At 52.5% G+C, this 21908-nt stretch overlaps 1 protein-coding gene across 4 annotated transcripts in view; it reads left to right on the top strand.

Moving 5' to 3' along the window:
* CLMN (calmin) overlaps positions 1-21334 on the top strand; it is a 113545-nt gene extending 92211 nt beyond the window's left edge. Inside the window, exons 7-14 of one of the 4 annotated variants that reach the window (XM_027066545.2) lie at positions 195-388; positions 2032-2114; positions 6845-8506; positions 11740-11936; positions 16188-16248; positions 16880-16950; positions 17332-17428; positions 18865-21334. In XM_027066545.2, the coding sequence (XP_026922346.1) occupies positions 195-388; positions 2032-2114; positions 6845-8506; positions 11740-11936; positions 16188-16248; positions 16880-16950; positions 17332-17428; positions 18865-19029 (2530 nt within the window). In that variant the 3' untranslated portion in view covers positions 19030-21334. Of the gene's footprint in view, positions 1-194; positions 389-2031; positions 2115-6844; positions 8507-11739; positions 11937-16187; positions 16249-16823; positions 16951-17331; positions 17429-18860 lie in introns of those variants that run through there. The other 3 variants (XM_053224904.1, XM_027066547.2, XM_027066548.2) reach the window with 3 other exon arrangements.
* Positions 21335-21908: the final 574 nt, after the last annotated feature.

Below are 21908 nucleotides of genomic sequence, written 5' to 3'. Positions count from 1 at the left end.
CCTTTCTGTTCTGTGTCTCCGGGAACGGAGGGGGAGTGCTGTGTACAGCTGTCCCGGGACTCAGGGCCTGAGGCGCCCCTGGCGAGCCCGCAGCTCCTGGCCCCGCTCGGAGGACCCTCGAGGCTGCCACGTGTGACTCTCAGGGGATTCACCTCCTGACCTGTGTCGCGGCCACCGCGGCCCCTCTCCTTCAGGTATGGCGTGGCGGTGCAGGACTTCGCGGGCAGCTGGAGAAGCGGGATGGCTTTCCTGGCCGTGATCAAGGCCATCGACCCCAGCCTGGTTGACATGAAGCAGGCTCTGGAAGACTCCATGCGGGAAAACCTGGAGAAGGCCTTCCGCGTGGCGCACGAGGCCCTTCACATTCCCAGGCTCCTGGAGCCAGAAGGTGACTCTGGTTCCCTCCCTTTCTCTTTCTGTCTTTTGAATTACTTGTATTACAGCTGCAACACACGCCGTCCGCGGAGAAAAACTGGGAAAAGACAGGAAAATCGAATGAAGACATTGTTATGTTTCCTGTACTTCCACCCCTTAGTATTTTTCGATGCATCTCGTTATAGTCTTTTTTACAGAATTAAGATCGTTCAGTATATGTATATAGTTGACCCTTAAACGACACGGGTGTTAGGGGTGCTGACTGCCCCCTGCCCACAGTTTAACATGCATGTATAGGGGACTTGGGTAGTTCAGTCGATGGAGCCTCTGACTCCAGCTCAGGTCATGATCTCGCAGATCGTGAGTTCAAGCCCCCCGTCAGCCTCGCTGCTGTCAGCACAGAGCCCGCCTCGAATCCTCTGTCTCTGTCTCTCTTCCCCTCCCCCACTCACACGTGCTCTCTCTCTCTCTCTCAAAAATAAATAAACATTAAAAAAAAGAAAATCCACGTATAACATCTGGCCCCCCAGAAATTTAGTTTCTAATAGCCTACTGTTGACTGGAAGGAGTACCAATAGCATGAACAGTTAACTAACACATGTTCTGTATGTGATACGTGTTATACACATAAGCTAGAGAAAAGGAAACGTTACTAAGAAAATCATAAGGAGGAGAAAATACATTTACGGGACTGTACTGAACTGATCCCAAAAAATGCACGTAAGCGGACCCACACAATTCAAACCCGTGCTGCTCAAGAGTCAGCTGTAGTTGTGCATCTACGACTTTTTATTAAATTTTTAAAATTTTAATTCCAGTAGAGTTAACACACGGTGTTATATTAGTTTTAGGAGTGCCGTATAGGGGTTCCACAACTCTATACCTTGCTCCGTGGTCACCATGATAAGTGTACTCGTCATCCCCATCACGTATTTGTAGCTTACTTGTTTCTACTCACCATTGAGTAAATTGATTAATTAATGAATGAAGTCGTTAATGATGACATAAGCCCTTTGCCCGTTGCTATCGTGTCTTTGTTATGTATTTTTAATGGCTGCACAACGGTCCATCTAGTGGGCGTCCCCAAATTTACTTAGGTCTACCACTGGTAGACATTGAGGTTGTTTCGAAAAGAGTCACGTTTCTATACAACATGCGGCAGACCTCTTACTGAATAGAGCTCAGTGTGCATCTCAAGATTATTTCCTTCGGGCCCAGATCCCATCCGCGGAATACCAGAGTTGGAAAGTACATGCCTTTTCAAGGCGCTTGGGTGTCTGTCAGATTGGTTTCCACATGAGTTGGGCTGATTTGGGACTCCCTGCAGCAGTGAGTAAGGGTCATGGCTCACCAGACTCGCTGATGGGGCCAGCTGAGAGTTGGCTGCTCCCGCTGGGGGAATTCAGCCCGCAGGGAATAATGGACAGCCTTGGGAATGAGGAATCCTGGGTTCCACATCCCGCCCCTTCTCTTCATCAGCCGGATGTGAGACTTTAGCCAAATGATTCACCCTCCCTGGGCGTAAATTTCTCAAGCATAAAATAAAGAGGAAAAAACCTCAATGGTCTGCAGGACTCTTCAGCGACAAGTGGCCCTCGATCCTGTTTAAAAATCACGTGTTGATCGTCCTACTAACTCCTGCGTCTCTCTTAACAGACATCATGGTTGACACGCCAGACGAGCAGTCCATCGTGACTTACGTGGCACAGTTTCTGGAACATTTCCCGGAGCTGGAAGCTGTATGTTTGTTTCCTTACCTTTAATTCAGAAACAATTCCCACCCGCCGGCCGTCAGACAAAGCGCTGATGAAATGAGCAGTAATAATCAAAACTGGGTCTCAAGTCCCTCAAGTGTTGCCTTGGCACATTTTAATTTCAGAATCATGGATAAGATGCTTTACATTTATTTTTTTTATTAGTTTTAAAGGTTTATTTTATTTTTGAGAGAGAGAGAGAGAGCACATGTGAGCAGGGGAGGGGCAGAGAGAGAGGGAGACAGAGAATCCCAAGCAGGTTCCACACCGCACACCATCAGCACAGAGTCCAACTCGGGGCTTGAACCCACAAACCGTGAGATCGCGACCTGAGCTGAAATCCGGAGTCAGCTGCTTACCTGACTACAAATCACTGTGTAAATGATTTACATTTAGAAGCAGGATGGGAAGTTGGGCAGCCATCCCTCTTGCCAACGTCTTCCCAAACCAAACTTTGCTAAGACTGTAAAAGATGTTCCCTTGTGATGTGGGTTGGCCACCTGATACTTTAGCCATCAGATGGAACATTCTAGCAGTTTACCAGATTTCATCCGAGTGTGAAAAAATATGGAGGACGATGACATTTCAAAAGCATGTCTTCTTTAAAAAAAAAAAAAAAAAGCATGCCTTCTTATTTTCAGAATCCCAGACTGTACTTGGAACAGAATCAGACCTTTCAGAAGTTATCGTGGCTCCATTGAACCTCCACCCACCCCGTGCCCAACCTTGAGATGGTAATAGTGACAGCAACAATGTGTTGATAGACCTTTATTGAAATCCTTGGTAATTTACTGGGCTCGCTCAGGGTGACTCAGCAGTAAGCTGGATGGATGAGGTCCCTGACCTCGTATGGCTTCGCTCTCAGAGCCCAAAGAGTCGACAAGTGAGCAAACACAGAATTTTGGGTAATGGGAGGTACTAGCCAGAACCAAATTAGCATGAAGAGCCAATCCAGGCGGGGACAGGGCTGCACTTTGAGCTGGAGGCTGGTCAGGTAAGCGCCCTGCATGTATCTGGGCTGACTGCCCCCTACGTCCAGACGTGGCTTTGTGTCACGATCCTCGTGTTGTAGATGAGAATACAGATGGTCGAAGAAGCCTACGGGCCTCCCCAGGATCACGGCTACCAAGTAGAAAGCTGGGGTCAAACCACAGCTCTCTGTGACTCCACGCTTCTGGCTCTTGGGTCCCTTACAACCACTGGCTGGAACCGAGGCCCCATTTTGTGCAGCTCCAAAGAGCTGGTCCGAGGCCACGCCTTTGGTTCCATTCCCTTTCTGTGTGCGTATGTCCTGTCTGTCCCTGCACCACAGATCACTTCCCAGGGTGCTTTAGAAGCAGGAATTCCATGGGCTGGAAACGGCAGTTCTGCCTCTTGAAGCTGTGTGACCTTAAGCTGCTTACTCAATGTCTCTGATACACGTCTGTGAGAGGTGTCCGCAGTGAAATGAAAATCTTACCCACACTTCAGAGTTGTGTCAAGAGTAAATAGACGATGTGGAGTATGAAGTCTTCTGCCTGCGACAACAGTCAACGCTCAGCAAATGGTGGTGACTGTCACCGTTTTTGTAATTCAGTTTTCCTAGGCCCTCGCGAAATTTGGAAATACTAGACGCCGGGGCTTTTATTAGCCCCGAGCTCTTAAGCTGTAGGCAGAGTTTGGAACCGGCTGAAACTTACCATGTCTGTGTGAGTTAAGGTCACCGCCAGGCTTCAGCAAATCTAACCCTTGGATCTCCCCCAGTGCTGGGGTCAGAGGCTGGGGCTGGGACGAGAGAGACTGGAGGAAATATGACCCCTGGAGAAAGCGGTCCCGATTCACAAAACACCGTGTACCACTGCGGCACTGGCTATGTCCTTGCCCCCAAGGGAATCCAGATGGGCCGTCCCAGCTAATCTAGACACCCACTGAACTCTTCCTTAACAACTCAGCTGAGTTTAGCTCATTTTATTTACTTATTTTAAGCATTTATTTGTTTATTTTGAGAGACAGGACGCAGAGGAGGGGCAGAGGGAGAGAGAGAATCCCAAGCGGGCTGTGCAGTCAACGCAGAGCCTGATGTAGGGCTCGATCTCGTGAACCGCTAGATCGTGACCTGAACTGAAGTCAAGAGTCGGATGCTTAACTGACTGAGTCACCCAGGTGCCCCAAGTTTAGTTCGTTTTAATAAATCTCTGCTAAGCCCTGGTCAGCCATGTAACCAGACCCTGCACCTAGCTTTATGGCCCAACGTACGGTTTATTTGGGTAAATATATCGTATGTGCTTCGAAAGAATGTGTCTTAGGTAGTGACACATTCTGTCTCTCTCTCTCAAATAAATAAATAAAAGGAAAAAAAGAATTGACATTCTTTAAATACCAATTAGATTGAGTTGGTTAATATGCTCTTCTAATATTCTGCACACATATGGATGTTTTTCCTACATTTCCTATCAATTAGTGTGAGGGAAAAAGGTTAAAAATCTCCAACTTGTGGTTGTGGAATTGTTTCTCGGTTGTTCGTTTTTGCCTTATGGTGTCGATGCTATGCTACCATGCACATTTAAGACTGTTGTATCTTCCTGATGGCTCGATCATTGTATTTTCCCGCAATTTCGATCTTTGCCTGGAAGTCTGCTTTGTCTGATAGGAAGATAGCCATACCAGCTTTTTTACAATTAGTATACACGTGGCATATCTCTTTCTCTTTTCCTTACAGTGTATGTGTGCTTATAGTTAAAGCATATCTCTTGGGGCGCCTGGGTGGCTCAGTCGGTTGAGCGTCCGACTTCAGCTCAGGTCACGATCTCACGGTCCCTGAGTTCAAGCCCCGCGTCAGGCTCTGGGCTGATGGCTCAGAGCCTGGAGCCTGCTTCCCATTCTGTGTCTCCCTCTCTCTCTGCCCCTCCCCCATTCATGCTCTGTCTCTTTCTGTCTCAAAAATAAATAAACGTTAAAAAAAAATTTTAAAAAAAAGCATATCTCTTGTAAATAGTATACAGTTAGGTCTTATTTCTTAACTCTTCTGACAAAAATTAGTGTGTCACCTTATTAGTGAATTTCTCAACTATTTACATAGATTTAACCTACCATCCTGATTATTGATTTCATTGGTCCTGTCCGTGCTATGCTCTTTTGTCCTTCCTAACTTTTTTTGGATTATTTGATTATTTTTTGGTTTCTATTTTATCTCCTCTGTTGGCTTTTTGGCCACATCTTCTCGTTTTATCTTTGCAGTAGTTTCTCCAGGGATTATAAAACTCATCTTGAACCTACTTTAGTCTACCTTGAATTACTATTATACCACTTAAGGTAAAACATGTATTTTATGCATTTTTACGTAACAATGTAATTCCCTTCACTTCCCTATTCCCTTGTGCTGTTATTGTCGTTTACTTTACTTCTGCATATGTTTTAATGGCCAGTGCTTTGTTATTACTGCTTTCAACAGTCAGGAGACTTTTTAAGAAAAGTGTTTAAATGGTCTTTGGTATTGACCACATAGTTTCCATATTAGGTACTTTTCATTCCCTCCTTCAGACCCAAGCTTCCATCTGTGGTCACTTCCCTTCAGCCTGCAGAACCACTTTCCTTTGTATTTCTTGCCGTCTTCAAATCATGACCTTTGGACTCCCTCCTTTACTAACGCTGGGTCATATTTGAGTCTACTTCTAATGATGGTTGTTTCTCTTGATTGTGGGTCTCATTCTCCTGCTTCTCCATGTCTTAAAACGTCTTGTTTTATGCCAGGCTTGGTCTATGAGAGTAGAGATTGAGATGGGGGCGCCTGGGTGGCTCAGTCGGTTGAGCGGCCGACTTCGGCTCAGGTCACGATCTCGCGGTCCGTGAGTTCGAGCCCCGCGTCAGGCTCTGGGCTGATGGCTCAGAGCCTGGAGCCTGCTTCCCATTCTGTGTCTCCCTCTCCGCCCCTCCCCCGTTCATGCTCTGTCTCTCTCTGTCTCAAAAGTAAATAAATGTTAAAAAAAAATTGTTAAAAAGAGTAGAGATTGAGGACCTGCCGTCTTTTTCCCCCAGAGAAGGTAGCCTGTTCCCAAACAAGGACCTGACTGAGGAGCTGACTGTTTTGACCTTCTCAGGAGTCAGTAACAGCGACACTGCAGTTTCATGTCAGCTCTCTGGTTTCAAATGATTTGAGGATGGGGTCAGCCAATTCTCCACCAGCACGCTGGGAGCCAAGCACTACAATACCACCAAGACTGCTCTGGGCTCTCCAGCCCTGCTCTCACTCTCAGCTGTTTCTTACTTAACAAAAGTCCCCGTGTGTCGAGAATTTGTGTATGACGAGAATTGGTTTTGCATTTGGGGCCCTTCTGTGTTTGATCTCTCACACTGGCCCATGCAGTCAGTAAAGATTTGGCTAATCTTTCCTTATCTTGGGTCAGTTCACTCTCCTGTCCCTGCTCAGACTAGGCAGGAGCCCACCAGTCTGAAGGAGCTGACACTTAGGAAGGGCTCATCCTTCCCTAGAGTTCCATTCATTGAGATTTCTTTGCATCCATAGCTTTTAAAAACACAGTATTATTTTTTTTGACATATCTGGTGTTTTCACATTTCAGCAGGAGCAACCAGCCCCATCTCTTAATTAGAGCACTTCTCGCGTTAGTTCTGAAATGGCTTTGTCCACACTGGTTTCTGTTTTATGGGGGGGGGGGGGGTGGATAGACGTTGCACTCAAACACTCCTCTGATTTCATGTTGCCCTGTGTTCCTTCACAGGAGGATCTCGTGGATTCGGATAAAGAAGCCCCTATTGAATCCACCTTTGTCCACATCAAAGAAACCCCTTCTGAACAGGAGAGCACCTTCTTCCTTCTGACGGAGAATGGGGAGCGAGCTTACACCGTCAACCACGAAGCCAGCCACCCGCCGCCCTCCAAAGTCTTTGTCTGTGACAAGTCCGAGAGCACGAAAGAATGCTACCTGAGTGTCATGCCCAGCCAGGCGCTCTCAGACAGCTCCACTGACTTCATGCACCAGATCATTGACCAGGCCCTCCAAGAGGTCCCGGGGAAGGCCAGCAGCACTGGTGAGCCATCTCCGGAATCTTCCATTTTATCCTCCAGAAAGGACAACCGGAGGTCCAACTCTTTGCCAATCAAGAAGACCGTGCACTTTGAGGCTGACACCTACAAGGAGGCTTCCTGCAGTAAAGACCCTTTCTACAGTCAAGACCTTCGCTTTGAGGGGAGCCCGAGAGGGACAAAGGACTCGCTGAAGCAGGATGGGGACGTCCTGGCAGCTGAGATTGCCGAGGAAAAGCCGAAGCAGGAAGCCCTGAAGATTCCGGAAGCGGCCTCTGATGAGTCACCGGGGGTCGAGTCTTTGGTGGACAGGAAGATCAATCATTCGCAGACTTCGGAGAGTTGTCCCTCCTGGAACGGGGCGCCAGAGGGTGCAGCCGGTGGGGGGAAGGAGACCCGTCCCCTTTCACCCCTCGGGGACAACGCGGTTATGGCCGATTCCTTGGAGATCAAGGTCCAGCTGCTGACCGTAGAAGCTATGGCTGAGGAAGACTATTTTGAAAGCACACCTTTAAAAGCCTCTAAGTTCAACAGCGACCTAACAGATTTTGCCTCAACCAGCCAGGCCTTCAATGAGGTTCCTCCGCCTCGTGAGAAAAGACCTGTCGAGGAAGAGGTTCCAGAGGATCACGCTGAGAAATTGGGAAAGAGGAGAAGCAAATCTGCGCACCAGCGCAAAGACTCGGATGAGTCCCCAGAGAGGCCGGACAAGCAGGAACCCCACAAGGACCCTGGGCAAGAGGACCCAGGCTATTCTTTGGCCCCTGAGGAGGCACCGGTGGAAAAAAAGCCAGAGGCGTACGAGAAGCCCAAGCGCAAGTCCGCGCGGCGCCGTCGGGGCGAGGGCGAGGACGAGGGGGAGGCCGCGGGGCCGCAGGGCCCGGACGGCGAGCTGCCCTCTGACCCTCCGAGTGGCAGCCTCAGCCTGGAGACCCTGCACAGCCGCAGCCAGGAAGGCCTGGACTTCAAGCCCTCCCCGCCGCTGTCCAAGGTCTCCGTCATTCCCCACGACCTTTTCTACTACCCGCACTACGAGGTGCCCCTGGCTGCGGTTCTGGAGGCTTATGCGGAAGGCTCAGAGGACCTGAAACACCAAGATCTGGATCTGGAGGAGCCGGAGGACTATCTGCATGACCTGGGGGCCGGGGCCGAGGAGGCCAAGGAGGCCGAGGTCTCTTGGAACAGCTGTAGCTTCTCGGGGCCGGACGAGGAGGGCCTTGAGGCCAGCATCCCGGCCCCGAGTACCGACAGGGGTGCAGAGGGCACCAGACCAGCCTCGGAGCCCGCACCCCCAGCCCCTCCAGAAGGCCACCAGCCAGGGGAGGCCGAAGAGAGCGGCCCTGTGGAGAGCCATCAGGTAGGTGGTCGCCGATGCGGGGACCCTGGGCCCTGCACAGGGATTCTGCTGTTGTCGCAGCTTCAGCCTCCACAAAACGGGGAAGCGGACGCGTCCATCGCAGGCGGTTCGGCCAGTTTAAGGAGGTGCTCACTCACTCAGGCTCGGGCACGGGCAGGGCTGGCCCCCGAGAGGAGCTCTCCTGAGATTTTGAGCCTGGGGGGCCTCCAGGAGCCCTGCCCCTGCCCACGAGGCCGCCAAGAGGATATAGAAAGAGGCTGTGTGGGAGGGCCTAGCATCGTAGTGGTAATACTTGGAAACAGCGATCAAAGCACTTAGCAAACCTTAGCCCCCACCTCCTGCAGCCTGAGAAAACCAAGTGGGACCTCATATCTGACTCCGGCCTTGATTTTTGGTGGCACAATTATCCTGGGCTTAGAAGTGGGGGGCATGCACTTCTGAGTTTTAGCGGCTGGGCACAAGCCATTTGGTATTCCCGTTTCAGCTGGCCCAGCAGCTCGAGGGGCCACCGGAGGGGGCAGTGAGAGGGTGCAGGGGACCCTGACCTGCTCCTCCTCTTGGTCCGCTCCCTTCCCTCCCCTCCAGCCAAGCCAGCCTCCCCCCTACCTCCCGGGCACGCCACACTCTGCTCTGCCCCTCCCCCCATGTTACACTTGGCAAGTACTCATTCCTCTTCAAAGCCCAATGCTAATGACACCTCTTCCTAGGAGCCTTCCCAGCTTCTCCCCCGGAGGCCCTTGCTTGTCGTCTATAGCCAGTGACACGGGACAGCTCTCTGCCACTAGTCTGGTTGTGATTTTCCCTCCCAGGAGAGAGTGAGCATTGAGGTATTAATGTTCGGATTCTGGAGAGAGCCTGGCAGGGCTTGCAGTGGAAAGGAAACAAAGGTGGATTGCAGGCTGGTTTGGGGGCGTAAGGTGGACACAGGGTAAATTAAACACCAAGATAAATGGTGATGCTCTGGCTAACGGCAGGGGAGAGTCTAGGCTGAGTGAGGGGCGGAAAGATGCTCAGAGGAATGAGAAATCCTTGCACCTGGAGGGCTGCAAGAGAAAGGGACAGTATCAGTGGCCTTAAAAGACATTTAGGGTCTAGATGGACCGGAAGCGGTGGCTTGGTCTTGTTCGCCCAACCCAGACGATGCACTGGGCAGAGCAGAATTCTCAGTGACGAACAGCCTAGAAGCAAGCGTAGCAGGGCCACCCGTGCTGGGTCTGCCTTTGGATGGAGAAGAGAGGGGGGCGTCCCACAGGTGCCAGGACCCACCTGCCAGCTGCCGCTTCTGCCCCCAGGGAGAGGAACCCAGTCCCCGGCCCCCACCCCCTCCCACCTGCTGTCTTCTTGGAAGCCAGCCCAGCCGAGCAGGCCCTTCCAGCGGGGGACCCCAAGATTCAGCGGGGTGGATATGGCCCTCAGTGACATCACGTCTTAGAGTCGCCAGGTTGGGGGACCATGACAGCAACTGTGGCGATTTTCTGGGCAGCAGATCTTTCAGGACGAAAGAAAGGGGACCAAGTGGGTGGCAGGAAGATAAGCTTAAGTGGCATCTCTGCCCCTCCGTGCTATTTAAAATGGCTTATTAGCAGCTCAGTTCCTCTCCCCGGACCCACTGAGTGCGGCCTGCACACAGGCCGCTTCATTCTCTCCTGCTTTGCAAAGAGGAAGGTCATTTGCCAAGAGCAGGTCGTGCAAGGTGTGTGTGCCCAGCATGCAGACAGGTGATTTGGGGTGGGGCTGAAGGGGTCCTGGGCTGGGAATGATACCGGGAGATGTAGATTTCAATCCACCTTACGCTGAACTAAGCGTGAGCCCTGGGGAGAGCTTCCGTTCCTGGCTACAGTTTGCCACCGTCTGCCTCTCTGGGCTCTGAGCTGCCTCCTCTGGCTGCCCCCCATCCAGTGAGCAGGCCCCCACTTGTCCCAAGTGAGACCAAGGAGTGCACCCAAGTGAGTGCAAGGAGGGCTTGTCGCCCGGGATGACAGGTGAGGTCTGTCTGGCAGACAAGACAACACAGAAGCATTTCTCTGATACCTGGCCCTTCTTTTAAAAAGGAAAAAAAAAAACCAAAAACAAAAAACGGGGCGCCTGGGTGGCTCCGTCGGTCAAGCGTCCGACTTCGGCTCAGGTCATGATCTCCCAGTTTGTGGATTTGAGCCCCACATCGGGCTCTGCTGACAACTCAGAGGCTGGACCCTGCTTCGGATTCTGTGTCTCCCTCTCTGCCCCCACTCCACTCACGCTTCTCTCTCTCTCTCAAAAATAACTAAACATTAAAAAAATTTTTTTAAAAAAGGAAAAAAAAACCTGCCAATGAGACGAGAAAATGGAAAATTTCTTCTTCTTCTAGTCTTTAAAAAAAGTCTTTTCAGTTCGCCTTTCGGAGAAGGTAGCATTGGCCCATGGATGACGGAGGGGGGATGGGCATTCACACTGCTGGGAGCAGATTTAATTCCTGCACGGAGCGTTGTTCTCCCGGGGTGCACGGGACAGGCCACTCTCATCCTCATAGTCTGACACCTGCAGAGCAGTGTCTTACGGCCCCCGAAGGGATTCTTGAGAGGTGGCTCCGACCACCCCCACGCTTCTCGATTTCACTCGGGAACGTTGCCGCGGGGTTTCAGAGTGCCTGGTGTGGACGGTGGTCAAAGCCACTTCCTTGTCAGATAAATGCCAGAGATGTCGCACTATGATCCAGCAAAGGCACGGGGAAGATGTCATCCCACAAGCTGTTTGCCAGTGTGTCCACCTCTCCCAGCCCAGGGGTCGCCTTTGCACCTGTTGGCCCACTGGCTTCCAGGATCCGCTCCTCTCTTTAAGTGGGTGATGGTTGTGTGAAGGGCCCAAGCATCGCCCAACTGTATGGCATATCCTTCATGAGAAACACGGTGTGGTATCGTGAGAAGAGATCGATAATTATTATACCCATTTGACAGATGAGGCAAGTGAGGGAGAGAGAGAAAGAAAGCCGGTTGCTTAAGGTAACTAACACAGCCAGATCTCAGTGACTCCGAAACCCATGCTGTTTTTTACAGTCTGTGGCCTTGGCACTCTAACCAGGGGTGGGCTTCTCTTCCACGGTGGGCTGTGCTGGAAGGAATCCCCGGGAGGGGGCGCCCTAGCTTCCTAGAATTCAGGTGGAGCCGAGCGCCGCTGGGTGGGGGAGGGGGGGGGTCTCATGCACTCAGCACTCAGCCTCAAATGCTGACTTGTGTTTGGTTGTCTTTGTCCTTAAGTCCCAGGAATCTGAAAACTCGGGAAACTTAGCAAACTCTTTAGAAGAAAAGGTAACGGGAGAGTCAATCAGCAGTAAAAAAAAGGAAAAAAGGAAGCACGTGGACCACGTAGAAAGTTCAATATTTATAGCACCCGGCACCGTCCGATCCTCAGAGGACCTAGAAGGAGACACGGGTGACCACAAAGTCCTTTCCAGGTATTTTATCACTGTCTTCTCCCCCCAGAGACCGAGCTAGAGAGTTACTCCCTGAGTTCATGTCATTCTTGGTTTCTGATTTGGGGGGAGGGGGAGCGGGTGGGGGGAACACAGGGACGGGACCGGACGGCAAGGGAAACACAGGTTCGTACAAAAATTCATCCAGCCAGTTGGTCATTTATTTGCCAGAATCAGAAATGGATCGGTCCTCCTTATCTACACCCTGCTCCCCGGCCCTGCCCGGCCTCCCCGTTACCAGGCCCGCTCATACGCGGCAGGGCCCGGCGGACACGAAGCCCGCCTTCTCCCCTCTCCGAGTACCTTTGGGTGGAAACTGGCAGTGGGCGGCAAGATGGCAGAACCGGGGTAGGTGTGGGGTGTGAGACGGTGCGGTGTTCGAGGCTCTGCGGACGCCCCGGCCCCCGGATGCCCCCTGGCTGGGCTAGGGAGAGAGCCAGCCTAGCCATTTATAAGCATCTCACAGAATTCAAAGCAATGTGCTCCATAGGCACGGGGGCGGGGGGGGGGGGGGTGGACCTTTCATGGCTGTCACATGGAAGCCGGACGTGAATGATGTGGCTTCACCTGTGAGTTTGGGTCCCAGGAAGTGAGGCCCGTTGACTCGTCTCTGGGGGAGGAGGAAGCTCGGAGCGCCCATCTGCTCGGTCACTCCAAGGGCACCGGGTGAGCCGGACTGGCCCCAGGGAGAACACTTAGCTGCTGAAAGGTCAGAAGATCCCGGTTTCTCCCCGCCGTCCCTCGTCGCCACCGTGGCCACTGTTGAACCTGCCCTAATGTGTTCCAGCATTTCGCATACGGTCCCTCATCAGTTCTCACTGTAGCGCCTTAGGCGGGTAGGAGGGACCATGCTTCATCACCGTGGGCGCAGGGGGGTCTGGGGACACCTCCCAGCCCAGGAGATGACAGAGCTGGGGTCTTGGACTCAGACCCGTCAGGCTCCATGACCCACATTCTTTCCGTGACCCCTCATTGCCGGCGGTGGGGGAGGCACACTGGCTGCGAAAGGGAAGTTGTTGAGATCAGCATTTGGGGAGGAAGTGGGGAGAAGCCAGGGCAGACAGAACCAGAAGGAAGAGTTGGCGGATGTCCTGCCTTCCATCTCCCCTCCGCTTTGCTTCTGCTCCTGGGTGGGCTACAGGGGACAAAAGGAAAATAGGTGGGGGGGCCCAGGTGAGGAGGGGCAAGGCACAGCGGAACCCTGCGTTCCCACTTTACCCATGACCCCCGGAGTCCCTCTCCCTGCAGAGACCTGGTCATGACCGTCCGGCAGACATCCTTGTCTTGGCGTGCAGCCCGGACCCGGCTCTAAGTGCAGATGGCCCGCATGGGCAGGTGGCCCAGGCGACCATCTTCTCCAGCACAGCTCGCTCGAGGAGGGGCCACGGGTCATTTCCAGACGGCTGTCCCTCTTCACTAGGGGAAGATGCAGGCATGGCTCCAGCCCCCCGGGGGCTCAGGCAAGCAGGAGGGAAGGCGCGCCCCCTCTTCTGTGCTGGAACCGAGGGGAGCACCTTAGGTGCCAAGAGGCATGCGCGGATTTCACCTTGTGGACCTCAGAGGCAGGTGGAGAGAGGGTCGGGGGCACCTGCGGGCTGAGATGTCCTTCGAGCTCAGTACAGAAGGATAGTGGGATCTGGACTTGGGAGAGGGACAGAAGGCGTCCGGGTGGGAGAAAGAGCCTGAGCAACCAGCTGGCACACAGCAGCCACCCCAGGACGTGCAGGTCGGATGTGAGGGGGTCAGGGAGAAGCAGGGGAAGGAACACTGGGGGATCGATCATCTGGGACACCTGCTGCAGCCAGGCATCAAGCAAAACCCGTCCCAGAGGAGATGAGACAGAGGGGGCGGATGTTCAAAAGGCAACGTTCTGTCGGTGTGCGTGGGAGTGAGGCCCGGTTGACTTTTCCCGGCGAAGGTTTGAGCGACGTGCACGTCCTTCTGTGTAGAGCAGACAACAGTCCCCTCGGCGGCGGCTTCCCATCCCACTCGGGCAAAGCTGTAATTATTACGTCGCATTTCAGCCGCGGGGAAGGCTGCGTGCCAACGCACGCAGAGGGCGCAGGGGTGTGCTCGTGGAGAGAACGAGTGAGGCCCCCTGCGCCCCTCCCCTGTGCCAAGCCGTTTCACCTGCAGTCCGGCAGGTACCACCACCCCCCTTTCGTGACCGAGAAAGTGAGTTCAGAGAAGTCAGTTCCTCGCCCAAAGTTCTCGAACTGGACGGAGCCCCCGGGCACCTCCCTGCCAGGCACACACAGCATGTTTTCCTGGCTGTACCTTGACTGGGGCTTCCCATTGTTCTGGGCAGAAAGGGCCATTGTTCCCGAGCCTTCCCGACCCGTCTCCCCCGGCTCTCATCTGTGTCCCTTCTTGGTCACCTCTGTCGTCCTCCCCAGCCCGCCAAGCACCTTGGCTTTAGTTGAGATCCTTGAATGGCCCCTCGAGCTCTTTTGCCTTTGAGGACCCTATGTCCCCAGCCTGTTCCGTGTCTTGCTCCTGGGTTTCAGCTCCTGAAACCACTTCCTCCAAGCAGCCTTCTTAGATTCCTCCAGGCTACTTTTAATCCCCCTTTATAGACTCTCATGGTCTCTACTCTTTTTCTTCACCGCATGAACCCAAACAGGAATGTCTCCAATTATTTGTGTAAGGATGTATTTGTCATCTGCTCTCACCTTAGACGGTGAGGCAGCTCCCTGGAGGCTGGGGAGGGCACCCAGCAGAGGTCCAGAGCTTAGCACCGCACTGGGCCTGCAGCTGGCCTTTAATAAACATTCTCGGGGGCGAATGTGAATAAATAAATGCATTGCTCTCTTATTAGTCTGTGGAGGGCGGGCTCCTGAGGAGCCGGGCCCTCAGCCGCCCGGCCCAGTGCCTGGCACACAGTAGGCGCTTGATAATGCTTGCTGGGAGGAGGGAGTTCGGGATACAAAGCTGAATCGGCCTCCTGTGGATGGTACCAGAACACAGAAACCACCCGCAAGAAGGTACGCGGAAAGCTAGCGGGAGAAGAAAGAGCAGGAGCCCTTCTTGATGTTGACCCGCCTTTTACTAGAAAATAGGATCCGCAGGTGGGAGTTACCTGTGTCTCCAGGTACTCCCGTGAGTTGAGTCAACACTTATGGGACATTGCTGGGGCCCAGGCACCTGACGGTCTCTTCTCTTTGTGGTGCGTTTTGTGTCGTGTCCGTGCCGTGATACTCGCTCGCCTAGGCTGGCCCAGTGCCTGGCACGTAGTAGGTGCTTCATACCTATTAGCTGGAAACATGCCCGATGCAGGGGAAGAGGTTGGTGAGGGTCCAGTGGGCGGGAATAGCCAGGCTGCCGATATGAATTCCCTGGCAATAAGCTCGTGGGTCAGATGCCTTTTTCTTGGACCCCCGGATGGCCACATAGTAGGTCCGCCTTGAGGAAACGGAAGTGATTGTCTCTGATCCCCAACACCTCGTTCTCCTGTTGAGTGGCAAGACAGGGCCACCGGGACCTGGCGTGTATACTGTACTTCCCACCAAATACCGCAGCCCCGTGACGTAGTCGGGGTGGGGATGATGATCCATTTTACAGATGAGCGAAACTGATCCGAGACATAAAACACGTGGCTAAGGTTGCCAGTTAATCGACCAGGAGCCGGGATACAGCCCAGGCCACTGGCTGGGCATCTTCGGCCGCCGCCCTGGGTGAACCAACTTCAGCAGATGATCAGAGATACGTTCCCCATCAGCCTCAAAGATATGGTCAGAAAATCGGCCTCCTCGTGCATGAGAGAAAAAGAGGTACAGACCCCCGAGAGCTGGACAGAGAGCAGCCTTGTGCCTAGAAAGCACTAGAAAGGGAGTCTGGATAGCAGGTCTCAGCCCATGCGTGACATGAACGTTCAGAGGACCTTTGGCAATTCCCAGATCTTGGGATGCTCAGAGAAGGCCCTCTGTTTCTTCCCGGAAACCCTATGACTTTTAAAAATACGTGGTCTGCTTTCTATTTAAAATTCTCAGTTGCTTTTTTCTTTTTTTCTTGTGGATGAGGCCACAATGTGTCTCTCTCTTATCCATCCTACTGTTTGTAAGCACACTCCAACCCAAGTGGGCGTGTTGGATACAGTTGCTCCTTTCCGTGGCTGGGCCTGAAGTCATAGCTGGCCTAAACCCACGTGTGGAAGACTTGGGGCACGGGTGGCCGTACAGGGGGACCCGAAGAGCTCCTGGTGGCACCAATTCAAAACGTGTGTTTATTTTTCAGGACTAGTCACAGTGACTCCAGCATTTACATTCGACGACATACTAACAGGTCTTTGGAATCGGTTAGTATGGGAATTTCTTCTTCTTCTGCGTGGCCCCTGCTAAACCAATCCCTTCCCGTCCTTCCTCCTCCCGGCCCAGAGCTTTGAAATTACTGACCTGCAACAAATGTACTTTTGGATAGAAGACAAGCAAATTCACACCTTGAGGTTGAGCACAGTCCCACCGGATGTCCAATTGGGGTTCTAGGGGATGTAAATAAAGTGCTGACTGTACACCTCGAAGTCCTCTTTGTTGTAAAAAATGCATCCAAGAGCTGCCACCCAGCCCCGCACACGCCCCCAGAAAGACCACCCTCAAAGACAGAGCGCAATGTAGGTGGAGGTTCCAGTCTACCTTTGCAGCTACTTAGCCCTGGATGTGTTGGGGCCCAAAGCACGGGGGGGGGGGGGGGTGTGCCGCAGCCCGATTCGGGTTGTGGGCGGTGGGGCACCAGCCGGGGGCTGGGGGAGAGGGTAGAACACCAGTAGAATATCAGTTAGCAGTTTGATTTTGGAACTTAAATGCTTGCGATATTGAGAAAAAGCGTGGCATGCTCGGCTTTGTATGTTTAAAATCGTTTTATTTTCTGTTTCAGAGATTTCATCTTTACTAATTGGGTTGCGGGGGTTTTGTTTATAAATTTCACTGTAGGACCACTTTAGCTATGTTCAGTTGAGGAACGCGGCAGATCAGGATAACAGAAGAAACCGAATGTTAACCAGGTTGGTGGCTTCAGTCCGAGTTTTGCGGGGTTTAAGATTTTTTTTCCTTTCCTGTTTTAATTGTGCAGCCTCCCTTGGGGGCGTGGCTACGACTAGGCTTTGTTGATGGCGATAGTCGTAGTCGGAGGTCATGCAGGAAACCACCTGCTGCAGAGCAAGCGAATGTAAACCGAACATACGTAGGAGGGCAAGTGGGAACGGATGAACGTCGATGGGCGGGGAATGGCTCAGAAAACGGGCTGCCGTGTAAAGCCGGGTGTGGGTCACGAGCCCCGCAGCTGCGTAGATGCGGGGGTAGAGCCAGGCAGTAGTGATGTGATGCTGGGTGTGTTCCCCACGTGTAGCACCTGACCACCTGTTCCTTCTGTGTCGCCCCTGCAGGTACAATACTCAGAAGCTCACTGAGCTGATATTACAGTTTTATGGCATCAGAGCAGATATGAAGAAGGAATGCAAACATACCAGGATGTCTATGAAAGTATTTCTTGCTGTTCGAGAACTAGCTGGCCTTGTCCGATATTGCCGAATTGGCATAAAACCGCCCACTTAGGACCTAGGAAACCCAAGCAATCTCGAAAACTCTGACAATTCTGAGATGCTCCTATCCCTCTTAAAGATATCGAATCACTTAATTTCATTGATTTGCTTTTTTTTAAATACTTGCCACGGATTTCAATGGGCGGGGAAGGCCTTAGATTATTGAAATGGAAAGCCTCTCTGAATCCAACACCCACGAGTGTAATCCTCAGAAGCTAACCCCGTCTGGCTTTTGAAAAAGAGACAAGACATGTTTCCCTCCCCTGCCGTAAGATGGGAATTTTAACTCACGTCCCTCCAGGCGTGACGTACTCCGAGGAGCGGAGTGCGCTTCGCTTTTAGGAGATAGAGACCTGGAAAATGTGAACTAGAAGGTTGAGAAATGCAGTCACGCTTTCCGTGTTTCTGGAGCGTTATTACCTTTGTAATAAAAAATGGAGTTTAAATTTTTTCTAGAAACGGTTCTAAGAAAGAGAAATTCTGTCCGTTGTCCATTGTCACGAGTGAATCCGTTTCGAGGCCAAAAGGCAAACGTTTAACCCACTGTTGGCCTCGCTTTTCTGTATCAGGAGATCGTTCCAGGAGGAGCTGGTTTCCACGGCTCACAGTCTCCACCGCACGCCCCAAATGACCACCCTAAGAAGCTTATGCTCTAGGCTTCTATAAGCAGAGACCCCCAACCCCTTTCCAACCGCATGATGGCCCCAGCCCTTGCCTTAGGGAGAACTGAGCTTTAGCCGCCAGGGAAAAGCAAAATGTCACTTTCACTCCACCTTCTGTAAATGAAAAGAGGGAAGACAAGTCTGACCAGACGCAAATCTAGAGATTATTTTGGAGGTTCTGTTCCAAAGCCAAAATCAAAAACTTGGTGGGGGCGGGGCGGGGGGGGCGGAGAAGGGGGGAGGGCGTGCCTTTGTTTCTGAAGGCTGTTTTTAAATGATCTATAATCAGGGAACTCTATTTATTCCTTTAGATTACGAAAGACATCCCCTCTGTCACACACTAATGGCGCAGTGCCATCAGCCCCCAGCTTTGCGTTAAGGGCACTGTGGTATAAAGGAAGGTGTCCCGGATGGGGGAGTGGTAGTTGTGTGGCCCCGAGCAAGCCCCCGAGCCCCCTGAGTCTTAACCTGCCCGCCTTCGCAATGGGGCCGACCGCTTTACCCCCTTAGGGTCGTGCACATGAACGGAGGCCCCGTGAAAGCGCCACCTCTTGGGTCTCTGCACGTGCCCCTCGGGGCCACTTGACTGGCCCACTGGGATGCCCTCCACTCTCCGGTTGGGCAGTGAGGTTGCAGGCTGGGGAGGCAGGGGAGGCCCATCCCCCCGGGGACCCGCTTGTGACTGCCTTGCCTGTGTCTTCCCTTCTGCAGGAAGGCCAACGACTCTGGCGAAGCCGTGTTCCAGGAGAGCCAGAGCTCACAGAGCGACTCTCTGACCCAGTTTGTCCAGCAGCCGGATATGATGTATTTTATTCTCTTCCTCTGGCTCCTGGTTTACTGCCTACTGCTGTTCCCACAGCTGGACGTCACCAGACTCTGATGCGTGTGTCTGCATAATAAAAAAAGGCTCCTGAGCGGGGGGCAGGAGTCTTGTCACTTCCCTTTTATTGGGGTTTGGATGGGCCACTCTGCAGACAGCCGAGGGCCTCCAAGGAAACAGCGTCCCTCTCCCTGCTGTCTCCGTGGGTTCCCTTCTCTCCTGCAAGTCCTAAGCACGCTTTTCTCGTCCGCCGTGTCCTCACAACTCAGGTGTCTGGCTGGAGTCCCTAAGCGGAGCGTGTTCCTGCGTGCCCTGCTTTGGCAGGTATGAAGCGTCCTTGCTAATATTTAGCCATAGCCCGGGTCATAGCTCGTCCTGCGTGCAGGTTTTTAAGGCCTGGGATGGCTTTGAGTTACTTGCCTCTGAGAGGAGGGTCATCCTGATGGGAGGCAGCGGGGGGCGGGGTGCCCCACACGCAGAGCCTCCATTGGAAGGAAAACTGACCCGTGTTCCTCCCAGAGGTGGGCTTCGAGTGAAGGTGCTGGGTGTCCGTGCACCTGTCGGGGTCTGGCCGTCTCTGGGACCGTCCATCTGGGAGCGGCAAACCCAAGGAGGAGAGTGAGGGCTGGTGGTAGGCTGGTCTTTTTTTTTTTTTTTTTTTTTTTTTTGGCGGGGGGACAGAGATGTAAATTCAGTTTTGTATTGATTGAATTAAGGTTAAAGCTGTGATTTTCAAAGAGTTTCCGCCAACAGCACCCTCTTTCAGATGAATTCCTAGCAGGGGAGAGTCTAGCTGGTACATTAAAAGCCGAGCTCAGCCGACACAGGGCCGGGCCTGGGATCCCTCCCGCTTTGCCTGGGCAGCGTCCCCAGCATCCACGACAGCTCCTGAGGCCTCCGGGCCGATCTCCAAGGCCCCACAGGGCACTGCAGAGAGCTCTTTAAAAGCCCCAGGAGGAGTACAGGAACGGCTGGGCTCAGAGTCAGTCCCGGCTGATGTCAGAGCTACAAGGGGTCCGGCAGGCTCCTGCCCCTTGTGCACACCAGTCTCGGCACAGGCATCCTTACTGGTCGGTCATAATGGGATTCTCGAAAAGACTTTCCGGAAGGTACCCCAACAAGTAGACCGGAACAGGCAGTTTGTGAGGAGACCTCCCCCCACCCTCCCGTCTTCCTTCAGCCCTGCACCACCCTCCACCCCCGTTTCCTGCCAAGATGTAGGTCCTGGTGACTCGGTTTTGCGTCCTCCCCCGCCCCGTGGTCCTCCCCTCTCCAAGCAGGACTCATAAAAATCACAGACTCTTAGGTCAGGAGAAGCCCTCAGACAGCCTGTTGTCTGCTGAACCCAGAGAGGCAGAGCGGGTGGACCGAGGTCACACAGCAGCCAGGAGCAGACTTGTAAGCACACTTGTGCCCCCTGATGCCGGGTCCAGAGCTGTCCCCTCTTTGGCAAACCTTGTATCTGGCCCAGGAGTATCCTGGAAAGAAGATGAAATGATTAGATAAAAAGGTCCTCGTTTAGACAAAACCAAAATGTGGGGCCAGCCACAACCTTTGCCTTGTTCTCGTGTTTTTCCCGGGAGGAAGCTGCATTCACTTTCACGCTCGTCCCCCGTGACTTCTGGAGTGCCCTTGATAGCTCGGATAGCTTGATAGGTGACAAGCCAGCCGTTGTTCCTCCTGCAGAGATCACGGTTCTGTCTTGGCAAGCCCAGAGGCTTGCTCACTTCAGGGAATGGGTTTCAAGTTTACAGAATCCCAGCACGGCCAAAAGAATTTACAGAGCATGTTTTGGTCAATGACATTCCAAGATCCCATTCTGGTGACAGCCTGCCTTGTCTCCTCCTTAGTTCTTAGAACGAATCCGAGCCTTCCGAGCCGAAAGCTGCCGGGAGCTTGGAGTGGTGCCATCGTGAAGGCCAAATGTGCCATGGAAAATGAGCTAATTAACGAGCTCTTTGGCATCTCTGAAAGCTAGGATACAGATAGTAAAGAATACGTGTGTGGTGTTTTATAACCCTGGACGCCACGCGGTCCTTGCCTAAACTAGATGCTGGAAAAGCCGGGGAGGAGCCCATCCAAACACAAATCTTACGGGTTGAGACCTCGTTCAGAAAAAAAAATCTCTGCAGGCTTCTTCTCTCACCCATTACAACGTGTAATATTGTTCAAAACCAGCCACTGGGGATGGGGTGCCTGGGTGGCTCAGTCGGTCGAGCGTCCGACTTCGGCTCGGGTCATGATCTCACCGTTCGTGGTTCAAGCCCCGCGTCTGGCTCTGTGCTGACAGCTCGGAGCCCAGAGCCGGCTTCGGATTCCGTGTCTCCCTCTCTCTCTGCCCCTCCCTTGCTCGTGCTCTCTCTCTGTCTCAAAAATAAAAACATTAAAGAAACATTTTTTTTAAACCACCCACTGGTGAGATGCCTAAAAATCGTTTGATTCAGGTTGGCTGTAAACAGATTTTTTTCTTTAAAGGCAAAAAAAAAAAAAAAAAAAAAATTCTCCATTTGAGTATAGGCTTATACGGAAGAGAAAGTTGGATATAAAAGGTGAATACCGAAGCCCGCAAGACAAACCACCCATGGCTTTTCTTTTCTAAGAGTCAATTTTTAATTCTTACCCGAGTAATACATATTCATAGTTTTTTAGCCAGCGTAGGTGCATAAAGACCATTTGCTCCTGGGCCAGGTGGTGCATAACCGTGGGTACACGGCCTTTCTTGCCCAAATTCTCCCCCTCCGGTTTGATCATCTTTTTGTGTGTCTTTGTGTTTGCTTGTGTGTTGCTTTGGGTGTGGCACATTCTTTAGTAACTTCCTGAGAAATGTAACCTGGGAAGTCAACATTTAACTACCTTGAGGTTGTGCATACCTTAACACGTCTTGATTCTGCCTGTACCCAAGTATAACTGGGTGCAGGATTTCTGGTGGAGAATAACTC

The sequence above is a fragment of the Acinonyx jubatus genome, chromosome B3 (assembly GCF_027475565.1).
Source record: "Acinonyx jubatus isolate Ajub_Pintada_27869175 chromosome B3, VMU_Ajub_asm_v1.0, whole genome shotgun sequence".
In the NCBI taxonomy this organism is placed as follows: domain Eukaryota; kingdom Metazoa; phylum Chordata; class Mammalia; order Carnivora; family Felidae; genus Acinonyx; species Acinonyx jubatus.
This window is presented reverse-complemented; position numbering and strand designations above follow the sequence as displayed.